Genomic DNA, 11971 nt, shown 5'->3' on the forward strand with positions numbered 1-11971 from the left:
AGGGGGTGGGGGGACGATGTGTTGTACAAATCAACAAGCATGTCACATTGACGGACACTATGGGAGCTAGGCTAGGACTGAGAGTCAAAATGGATTGTTTCATACCCATAAATTCAATCCCAAGATGCTCTGCCATTGCAGAGGGTTGACAGATGGAAGGAGAAACGAGAACAAAAACAAGAAACAAGAGAGCAGATTAAGGCAGTGGCACCTCGGAGCATACATGTACATAGTGGCGGATAAGTAACTTGACAACACAGCCAACTGAAACAACAAACATGTCAGAAATTGTGCAAGACAAGACAAAAGCGTGCAGCACACACTTTAAACTTAAACTATACAACACCGCACAAAACAAACCAACAATACTAACTTCACATTCACGATTGGGGCTCTCAGTTTGGAGAGATGAAGCGTGTTCTGGTAGCTGCATGTCTCAACCCAACAATCTTTAACTTTGTCACGACCACAAACATTAATGTGTTTGATTGTGTTTTAAGGGACAAATCAACAAAACATCGAGAATAATTGTGAAGTTGGAGGAAAAGAATACACCGTTTTGAGAATAGCATCCCTCAGGATGATGGTGCCACCGTCTTGTATTAACTCCTAACAGAATGAGCCACATCTTTTTTTTTGTTTTAGTTTTAGTTATCTCACTTTGCCTGAATACTCTCCGAGGCATCGTTTGTCGTACAACCAAGTGAAAGCGGCACCGCTTTATATTTCTCACAATTCCGTTCTGCAGAGATGTTTCAAGTTGTTACATAAACAAACTGTGTGAATGGGAATTGAATTTCGGTTGCATAGTAACCCTCATTGCTGCTGTTTGGGGAAAATATGTGTCATATGCAGAAGATTACCCGTGCTTTTCACTGTTCTGCCGTGCAGAACTGCTACACTGTCAGCTCCCCGACACACCCATCACATGAACAGGCAAGTTAAAGGGCTGCTGTTAGAACAGCGGTTGCTTCAATACAGCTGTACTCAATATTGGAATAATATCGTTGAATTATTGCCGGGCCTAAGCTTTCTGGCAGCGCGAGGCCACTGGGATGTTGCACCAACTAGCCGAGTCCATAACTCTGGCAACTCTGTTGGTTTACTTGGGCTTAGGCGAGTCCCAGCTGTCCTCATGACAACATGCCTTATTAATTCAGGCCCTCACGGCTGAGCAGAAGAAACCGTCCTCCTTCTCTGCTGTATCTCATGAGGAGAGATGCACCCTTCATCTGTGAGAAGGCTCAGTAGGCACAAAACGGGAGTTTTTTTGTTCATGCACTTTCTAATATGTTTTCTTTTAGCTTTAATTTAGGGTAAAATTAAGATGTTTTGACTGTGCCTTGCAAAAATGTCATATCCAGAGAACTTTGTCACATCTTCTCTTGTTACAATCACAGACTTTAACGTAGTGTGTTTTATTGGGCTCTTATATGAAACACCCTCATTTCGATGTGGAAGGAGCATGATGCATGGTTATCAGAATCTTTTACAGATACAAGTTTGAAAAAAATGCCCTTCCCATCTTTGCTTAAAATTGAAATTTTTAACTTTTTTAAACATTTTTCTAAAACAGCTTCCACTCCACAGTCACATGCAAAGTTTGTGGCTACAATGCGACCAAACATGGAAGTGTTCAATAAGTGTGAATAAAATCACTTTATTAAGACTCATATCAACTCGTCTTTTATGTTTTTGGTCTCTCTTCATGCTGACAAGATGTTGTACAAAGGAACAAAGCAAAGAGAGGCTGGCCCGTCTCCATACGACTACACAGCAACAGGAAATAGACGCCGACCTTGACGCAGACGAACAGCTGCACCAAAGTGAGCGAGAGTCGGGGGAAAAAACACAACAATACTTTGCCAAAAAGACAAGTAATTCCACCGCAGTGCATTGCTGCTTAGTGTGAGGTGAAATTACTTGTAGTTAGGATGGAGAAGAGAGACAATGGGGGGAGAGATGGGATGTTTGCAATTCATTCTTTGCCAACATACAACAAACGGCATATGCGAGTTGTGTAACGTGGACTGCAGAGACGGGTCTCTGTAATCAGCAGGCAGATTAACAAGAGCAGATGCACTCACTGCTGTGTACTTTAAATTGAAACTGTATGATCTTGCAAACACATGGTGACTGCAAGTATGCAATGGGATTAGCAGGAGGTAATTTTATTTATTTATTTTTTTTAAAACAGAAAGGAATCTTGTTTTCATCGTCGTAGAAAACTTAAGAATGTTTTCTGTAGCTGCATGGGTTTGTAACAGTAATGCAGCATCACTTATTAACGTTGTCGAATACTTTTGTGATACTTGAAAGCACTTCAGCGGCTTTAAAGGCAGGCAGACTGAAGGAGAAGTTCGTCTCCAGACAGTTTTCATAAGAAAACGCCTGGAGGGCAGGATCCATCCAGGAGAGTCCTCAGCAGATCTTCCACTTATTTTGGGATAATCTTTCAGTTGATGGCTGTTTTTGCCAATGTCACGTTGCAGAGTTGAGATATTAAAATTCATCATTTCCAATGTGTGCAACATCTTACAGTTTTTGTTTAAGTGAAAATGTGTCATTTCCCCCCCCTCCACTTCACACTTTTTCATTGTTTCCTGTTGATTTATCACATAAAATTCCAATGAATTACATTGATGTTTGCAGATGTGACAGGACAAAATGAGAAGAGTTGAATATTTTTGCAAGGCACTTTGTGCAATGGGGCTGTTCCAATTATGAGCACTTTTTTGTTGCATTTTTTTCCCCTGAAGTTCTGCATGTTAGCAGATACAAAAACTAGCCGTATTTTTTTAATGATGGAGCCCTAACCTTTAATTTTCTCATGGCTGTAATTGAGGAACTCGGCATGCGATCAACTGGTCTGGAAAGTGAAATGAGCGGGGGCTTCTTGTCACAGCTTGAAGGGATGCGATGCTTGGCTTTCAGATGCATGCAGGTACAATTAGTCAAGAATTAAACAAGTATTGGGAAGTGTTCTGTCACGTTGGTTCATGTTGCATCTGACAATACAGCTAATTAAAATCGTAAATTCAAGGGAATTCTGTGAGAGACATAATGCAGTAGAGATGCTGCGTTTTCCCTCTTTCACTAGGCTGAAACACGCTGTACATTGTATCTCACATGCCTTTTCATTGATAAGTTTTGTTCAGATCTGGTTCTGCATTAATGCACTGTCTCGGGTAATATTGCACATTCTTGCATGTCTGCGACCGATTGCATAAAGAGGCGTGTTTTAGCGTTTATCCTGCCGGTGTTGTTACATGCAGCTCATTATGTGCAAACAATTATCTTCCAGGGCAGCATCTAAAACAAAATCACTTCACAACAGGTCGCAGGCAAATCTACCACGGGAAAGCACATGCAAAGCTCTTTGAGCTGCAGGAGAAGCGCGCACACACACACACACACACACACACACATGGAATCACATGCTGACCAACCACAGAAACACGCTCTACTAATCTGTGCCAGCTTGTGAATGAGTCATCAAAGGAGACACAGATATAATTATTAGGTAAGAACAGGAAATGAGCGCAATCTCTCTACACCCAGCGCACATGCATCACATGAGGACAGTCTGACACAGAGACAGAAGAGACAAGTTGACATACGGTAGAAACTGGCCATAACGTAGGTTTGACAGCGATCACCAGTAAAGTCATTTGGACACCTGATGGGAAGAAAGCCAAAGGAACAGAGGGAGGAGATCAGTGAGGAAAAAAAAGGAAGAAAACAGAGGGACAGTGGAGTGAAAAGGAAGAGCATGTGTAAGGAAAAAAAAAGGGGGGGAAATCAGGGGGAGGGGTGGGAGAGAGGGAGAGAGACACAGAATTAGAACAACAGCAAAACTATAGACAGCAAAGGGAGAGTGTTCCCCATGGACGAAACCACTGTGTGCATGGTGCTGTGCACAGCTCATTGCGAAGTTGACCTAAGAGGGAGGAGGAGAAGGAGAAAGAGCGAGACGGTCGGGGTGACAGGAGTCCACTGGAAGAATCCAGGGACAACTGCATCTCTGTTCTCAGCTGCTCAATATCAGGTGGACATACTTTTATTAGGATAGGGCATGTACGACCGCAGGGGCTCGTTCTGCGAGCATCGAGGACCGAAGAATCCGGCCAGACAACTGGGAAAGAGCAGACATGTGTTATGAAAAAAGGAAAACACAGGGAGTGGGGTGCATTTTCACATTTCAAGGCATTCATTTGTGTAGCATAACATGTCACAACATGTACGGGAAAAAAATAAAAAGAAGGGCTCTCAAGATCATATCCAGTTTTAAAGCCGGGCTTTTGAGACCTAATAAGTGACATTATTTTAAAAAAAAAGAAAAGCATATTCCTTCTAAATGTAAACTCGTGCTCTTTAATTCAAGTTTTGTGCTTTTTGATGCATTTATAGAAAATGTATACATTAATAAAACCCAGTCAGAGGTGAGGGATAGAGGCTTTTTTCCTACAAGAAAACTAAAATGCCAATTTAAATTTTTTTTCCTGATAGTGACATTATCATGGTCTGACTTTTTTTCCATCTCAAAAACCCGACACATATAAAAGGGCCTCTGGATACTTATTGGAGCCTCTGCATATCAATAAAACAAACACAAATATTTTGCAAAATACTCAACAAATGGCTATTATTAAACAAAAGCTGATTTCTGATAGTCCCCCGTTTATCCCCATGCAAGTCTTCATCCATAAATCAACCGGAGGAAACCTGTGCAACAAAGCTGAAAATGGATTAATGAGGTTTTCCTTTGTAAAGCCTCTTGGAATCCCAGTAGCTGTGCTCACAACCTGCAAATGTGAGAGTGTTATTATTGTAACAACAAATCAGATGAAAGTAAACTCTAAATTTCTCACTGGAATTTGTGAAAACATAGATGCTTCCTAATATTGGACTGTTTATTTTACATGGTTTATGATGATAGCATGTAGCTTAATGTTTTTGTAGCTGAAGACAGACTATCTCCAGGATCAAGGGTGTTGACCATACTTCCTCATTATAATCCCATTAGGATAAGTCAGCGGGCCTCTCAAAGGGCCACCAACATTTTACCGACAAGTAACAAAAGACTGGCCAATCCGACGCTGAGGAAACTTGGCTGAAAGTTAGAAAAAAAACAAAAAGACCTGCTGAGTAATTAAGAAAAAATTAGAAGAGAAAACAGAAACGGTGTTCTGGGACGGGACCAAAACCAAACTTGTTACATGCAGAACGAAATAAGCAAATTAGCATGGGTTTGGACTTGTCTGGAAGGATCTGCTGTTTGCAGATACTTCAGTCCCAGAGTGAGGTAGAAATATGTACAGTTATTTTTTTTTTGTTCTAATAGATTTTAAACATATTTTGGAAGAAAAAGGAAGACAAAGTTGATGGTACAAATGTGTTAATTTGTGTCCAGCTCACTGTAATGAGCTGAACCTAAGAGTAAAACCTCCTGTGTCACGTTTATAGATTACAAATAGAGCATAAATGTGGCATGAGGCTGAAACCTAACCTAAACCTTTACTAGAGCATAGGGAGATGAATACAAAATGCCAGCCACACTTTTCAAAAATTCAATTTTAAAACTCTCTGATTAGACATAAATATATTTAGTTTATTAATTAACCTCACTTTTTCAAACCTTACACATCAATGAGAAGGAGAGGAGTGTAAAAAAAAAACAGACTTGTCTACTTGATTGTTTGGCCTCTCAGTTATAACCAAAGAGAAACGTGGTCGGTATCGAGTGAAGTGGCGGTGGGACAACAAATTGCTGCAGGCCTTCCCTGCATTATCCAACGTTTCTGGACCTATGCCCCGGCCGTGAGTGAATTAGCTGCAGCGGCTGAGTTATGGCCGCCTCTGATTTGTACACAGCCCATCAAACTTCTGTTGCAGCCGTGTCCTCACTGGTTGTTTAGACGTTCTTCCTCTGGCCGACTTGGCAGCAGAGCCTTGCTAATATTTCGACTTCACGTCAAACCGACTGACAGACTTATGTGACAGTTTTTGCTCCCTAAAAAATCTGCACGGTAATGCCCGACAACCTTTGGAGGGAGATTAATTTGTTTTCTGATATTAGTTTCTACTTTATAAAGTCAAACTAGCAATATCGTATTCACTGACTGTTTTTGCTTTTCGTCAAAATTTGGAACGGTTTGCATTGTTCTTTCAAGAATCTAACCAGAAGAAAAGACATATAGTTTTTCTCGGATTTTAAACAGATGTTGCATGCAACTCACATTGGATTGTATATTGTTTTCATTTAACCAGTTCATGAACTAGAAATAATAAAAATCTGAATTTTTTCCAAGTAAAAACACAATGCCTTGTTAGAATCATTTCATAGTTTGTGACTTTACAACCACAAGCTTTTGTGTTTTTTATTTATTTATTTTTCATTTTATGTGGTAAACAAATATATTGGGTACTGGAGAAGTGGAAGTAAAATTGCATCTGATAGAATATTTTTTTACTTAAAAATCTGAAAATAAAAAGCATGCATTTGCATCTAGCCACATTGTGCAAATATATCTAAACAAAAACTTAAATTAAAATCACAGGCTTGACAGCAAAACTTCATCATGGAATAAGCAAATAGTTTTGGAGTAGTTTTTTTTTTTTTTTTTTTTAAAGGTGCTGCAACAGATCAGAAGACATCCACCCAAGATTAACCAACTCAGAACCTGAAATTAGAAAATGTATTAAAGTTTAGAGAAAACATTTGAGGATCACCTGAATGAGTAAACAGCTGCTGAAAAATAAAAATGTCTGATGAAAACAATCAGAAAACTCCTTGTTTATGTTCTCCTACACACCATCCTTACTAATGTTTCTTGACCGTAAGCATCAGACAGACTCAAATCTAAACGTCAGAGGGAGGAAAAAAAAACCCGGTTGTTTCTTAGAAAAAGTCAACCCGTTTTCCACTTAAAAAGCAATGATACAGAGTTAAACACATCCTTGCACACTGGCCTTGATCCCTTCTCTCAAATGTAAGCAATGATTGTATTTATCTCATTGGGGGCCTCGAACAGGCATAAATATTTGCTCACTACTAAACCAGTGACTCATGACATTTTAAAAGGGCTTTCAATGTGCAGCCCTTCTCTACACTAAACAAGACTTAAAAGAGTAAGCACACACCGCCTCACTCCATTATTAGCGTTAAAATACACAACAGGTGGCAGATTAGAGGAACTGAGTTTTGTTTTTTTTGATGTGTAACTACTGCTGCTGAAAGAAAACTGCAACCTAACGATGAAAACAATTTTTAATATGATGCAAGAATGTTATTATACAGCAAAACATCTTGTAAAGATCAAACTCTGACAATAAAAACGGGGAATATCAATATCACCAGGAAGAAAACTCACTTGCAGGACATCTTATTTATACCAGGGATGAAGTAACAGTCGCCGCCATTCACACAGAAGGCCTTCTCTGTGTCATTGCATTTTCGGGCATGGCCTGAGCCTGGAGATAGCGTTGTGGTTACTAGTAGAAAAAAAAAGAACAAAAAGAAACAAAAGACAACGTTAAGACATTTTCACATGCATTCCCAGACCGCAAGAAATATTGTCAAAACTTGTAAAGATGCGCAAAAAGTCATGTGATCCAGACACCGTGGAAGAGTTCTTTAGGAAATAATAGTGTATTTTCTACGAAAATCTTTTTTTTTTTTTTTTATAAATCTATCACAAGTACAAAGTTAAATAAGAACTAAGCATGGCCATTTATCATAGTTTTTGTCCATATTTTGACCATAAATAATGATCTTTAAATATTTACATGAAAAATGATTCAGTTTAATAAACACAGAAACCCCACACATGTTGGCAAAGATGTGAAAAAAGCCTTCAACCCGTGTCACGTTGTATTTATGTCCTAAGGAAACTGGGTATGAATTGATAATTATAAAGTTTCTCAAAACTTGAGATTAGATCTGAAGTTTTCAAGATCTGAAATTAGGTCTGCTTTAAAGAAAGATTGCTCCCCAAGTCTACTGATTACCACGGTCTCAACCAAATCACTGCCTCTCATTTCCACAGCATTCGGATCAGTACATTGCACCACTACATTCTCCAACAAAGACCTCCACAAAACTTATCACCTCACCTGCATGTCTGAAACTCAGACAGCGACACGCTTCAAACTCAGATATGCCCTTGCTGTATTCCAAGTCCTGGTCAATGATGTCTTGATACGTTTTACTGGGTTCTTCAAAAATAATCCTATCTATGAATAATTGCTTCCCCAAGTCTTGTTGGTTCATTTCTCAAGAAGAAAAATACTCCCATCCGGCAGCAAGATAACCAACCTTTACGTCCAAAATGTGTGTAGATTTCATGGTGTCCCCCAATGGGAAAAGTTATGCTTAGTTCAGGTTTCCATCCTCAAAGTAATGGTGAAAACGAACAACTCAGTCAGGAAATGGAAGTCACAATTAGGTTCATAACCAATTCTAATCCTTATTCACGGAGTCAACTTTTTCCATTGATCGAAGATGCACATAAATCCCACGCCAACGTACATATAGTTCACCAGCAAATGGACTGAAAGATGTGGAACTAAACTACTTCACCTCTCCAAGGAACCACTGAACAAAATTAACAAGCATAACAGAATTCCAGACCCAAATTATTAACTCGGCCAGAAGGCATGGTTTTCTGTAAAAGATTTGCCCTTCAAGTGCCATTCTAAGATATTCAACTTGCCTTAATAAAATCCAACCTCAGTCCCACTGCTATCCATTTGCTTTTTTTCTCCAAAACTAAGAGCACGACCTTCTGTTTGCCCAAAATCAAGCAGAGATGACTCCATGATCACCAGCTGCACGGTTTCTCCACCATCTGGATCTTCTGAGCCACCAAGAGGCATCTGTAAAGGCAGGGCGCCAGCACAGATCTGGGGTCCATGGCTTTTCCTGGCTCTTTTCTCAGGAAGGGAATGATGCAGTTCTGTTGCCCTCTATGTTACTAGTCTACTAGTATACTTTTGTGTATACTTGTCTTCCTGTAGAAACCCAGCTGAGTTTCTCCTTTTGCGTTCTCTGAAGTTACTTCCTCGGAAATCGTCCAAGTTCTAAGAGGGTTTCGAAGAACAAACCTGGAACACTTACCTCCACGAGCATCCTCCTCCGAAGCCGACCTTCTTGTTCCTGTCAGTCTAACCTTTCTGTCCTTCATTAACCAAAGATTTTCATACTTGGTGTACATTATTCCATGTACTCACCTGTTCCTTTTGTCCTTTCTGTCGTGGTGCTGCAAGAGAAGTTGCTCATTGTACAATCCACGCCTGAAAGATAACAAAGAAACCAGAATTTTACAACAAGTACAATAAACTTATTAACATGTCTGAGTGATTCTGTTAAAAAAAAAGCTACAACCAACCATGACAAATAGAAAAGAATAGATTTGAAATAAAAAATTGGCTTAGTTGCAATAATTTTTAGAGCAGATGGAAGAAGAGCCAAGTGGCTCAGGTGGTAGAGCAGGTTTGTTGTAGGCCTGGAGGTTCTCGCATTCAGCCTAGTCCCCTCCCTTCCCGGGGGTGTCAGGCCGGGCAGCCGACGTTAAACCTCTGCCAAGTCTGTGTGCACGCAGCTGTGGCGTGTGGGAGGCTGTACTGTGGAGTTAGGCGCCAAAAAGGAAAACATTGTTGATAGTAGAGGTAGCAAGAACGGCGATATCAGTTAATTAAACTGAACGCCGGGAAGTAAAATTCATGCCACTGCGACTTATATTAAGGCTTTTAACTTGTGTTTATTTGTGGTGACAAAAGCATAAAGGCTGCTGTATTTATGAAGCTGAATTCTTTTTCCTAATAGTCACCAAAAAGATTACCCTAATGCAATCTCTCCAAGTCAAAATATGAATAAAAGATATGATTAATGGTCATGCTTAGTATTTCTTTAAATATGCACTTCTGGGACAGTTTTATCAGAGTGACAGTCCTGTATATCTACAAGTATTCTGTGATTTACTTATAAACCACACTTTTATCTCCAAAGGGACTCTTTGATGCTCAGCCTCAGATGTAATTGTGTCTCTAAGCAGTGTTGACACTATCTCAAGAAGCTTCTACGAAGAAAGATAAATATTTCCCTGACATAACGTAGGAGTTGTTTATGCACTGACTCAATTCGCTGGAATGGCCCGAAATGTCATGCATCTGAACTTAATCCCCCTTCCTCTGACTGAGCTGACATAACATGCCTGGGATGAAGTCTGCTTATCAAAACACGGGGACAGGTAAAACATGGCAGGATTGGGTTTGAGGAGAGAGGGCTGTGCTTCGCATATCAGATGCTGACATGTGATTGTACCTGAAGTTCGATGCTGCAGTTTGCTGGTGGAGATACTGATGCTTTGCACCGAGAAAAAAAAAAATGTCAATAGCTCCAACATATCTGTAGTCTGATACTCATGCTGTGCAAAGTGCTGTGACAAGAAATCGCTCAAGGAATTTCTTCAGCGAGGCCTCTGGGTCTGTTTGCCTCCACGGCGAGGTTTCACAACTCTTGCTTCTCGTTCTTTATTATTTCAAGAAGAAGGTAGAGATGTTTTGCTTTGACTAAAAAAAAAAAAAAAAAACTAGAAAGGTTTGTTCTTCTATTAGTAAGCAAAGTAAATCAAACTTATACTAAGTCAATGCTCTTGTTTCTAGTCAGAAAACACAGAACTTTTGTAAAAAAGAAAATTAAAAAAGTACAACTGCCTTGCAAAGCAGTAAGGTTGTCTCTGCTCAACTCTCAAAATGCAGAGCAGGCCACACTCAAAGAATCTCAGGTTTAACTCCAATAAACATCCACCCAAATAATAAACCAAGGTATACGTTTACGGCAGGTTTGATCTGATTAGATTAGTTAATGTGTGGTTCATGGCCAACATCTCAGCTGCAACTGGATTACATGTCTAAACTCCTAAGCTTCACTGTCACCCATATTCCAGGGTTTAACAAAACACAATAATATTTTCATACCAGCACACCCCTCGGCATTATCCGCTGCCACTTCCATGGGAAAACACTTTCAGCTTCGGCAGCAGATTGGAGCTAGCTTCACTTTCACCTGACTCGTTCGGTTTGCGTCCTGCCAGGTAAAACTCCTGATAAAAAGATCAGGTAAGGACTGAGACACCTCGAAGGACTGCACGCACCCTCCAATGCTAAATTTGGAAAGCTTTCCTAGGGGTTTGGCTCTAAAATGTGTTAGTGGAAAGACAGCAAAACAAGCTGGGTGAATCATTAAACAGAGCAGCAGCTGTTGATGTTGGGATGGGGCAGAGCACGGGGAGAGAGGGAGTTACAAAGTTTTCATAAAGTTTCGAAGTCGCTTCGAGAGTTGCTCCTTCCCGTCATAATGCTGCACACTGCCAGTCAGCTGCCTGACAGAGGCGTACCATACTGCTTTTGTTGATTACAAGAAAGAGGGAAACTGTTTGCTTGGAAAATGAAACTTACATCTGATTATAACTGACTGTGGGATCTACTCAAGCAGTCTGCCAAAACAATTACTAGTTGAGTTTGTTATACTTGTACTGCTATAATATAATGAGAATGACAAGATAGTACATTATAACACTATAATGTATTATAATTCAAATATTCTGCAATTCATTCGTGTATGTAGTTTGTGATTTTTCTTTTTTTGTAGCAATATTTTAACTGCTGAAGTCTATTATTTTTTAGTGAATAACAATTCTTGGAAAATAGATCAGCTGCTAAAAGTATGGGGAAAGTTTTACTTTAAAATGTGATGAGGGTGGGTAAAGCAGCCAAGCTTGCTTTGGTCACAGATGAATAAACATCACCCCTATTATTTTCTGTAAAATAACAGCAGCCGTGTTTGGTGCAGTGATCCTTTATTGAACTTATTCCACTCAAACGTGGCAAGATTTTTGACTGACATGCAACAATCCTTTATTGATATAAGACAATGTGTATATATATATATATATATATATATATATAT

General features: G+C 39.7%; 1 protein-coding gene across 4 annotated transcripts in view; it reads right to left on the bottom strand.

The window, feature by feature from the left end:
- nrg2a (neuregulin 2a) overlaps positions 1-11971 on the bottom strand; it is an 83288-nt gene that overhangs the window by 10047 nt on the left and 61270 nt on the right. The window contains exons 4-7 of one of the 4 annotated variants that reach the window (XM_007556833.2): positions 9232-9294; positions 7374-7494; positions 3621-3679; positions 106-129 (exon numbers count right to left, since the gene is read on the bottom strand). In XM_007556833.2, the coding sequence (XP_007556895.1) occupies positions 106-129; positions 3621-3679; positions 7374-7494; positions 9232-9294 (267 nt within the window). Of the gene's footprint in view, positions 1-105; positions 130-3620; positions 3680-4058; positions 4136-7373; positions 7495-9231; positions 9295-11971 lie in introns of all 4 variants that reach the window. The other 3 variants (XM_007556816.2, XM_016673984.1, XM_007556824.2) reach the window with 3 other exon arrangements.

This window comes from Poecilia formosa, unplaced genomic scaffold (genome assembly GCF_000485575.1).
Source record: "Poecilia formosa unplaced genomic scaffold, Poecilia_formosa-5.1.2 Scaffold3, whole genome shotgun sequence".
In the NCBI taxonomy this organism is placed as follows: Eukaryota; Metazoa; Chordata; class Actinopteri; order Cyprinodontiformes; family Poeciliidae; genus Poecilia; species Poecilia formosa.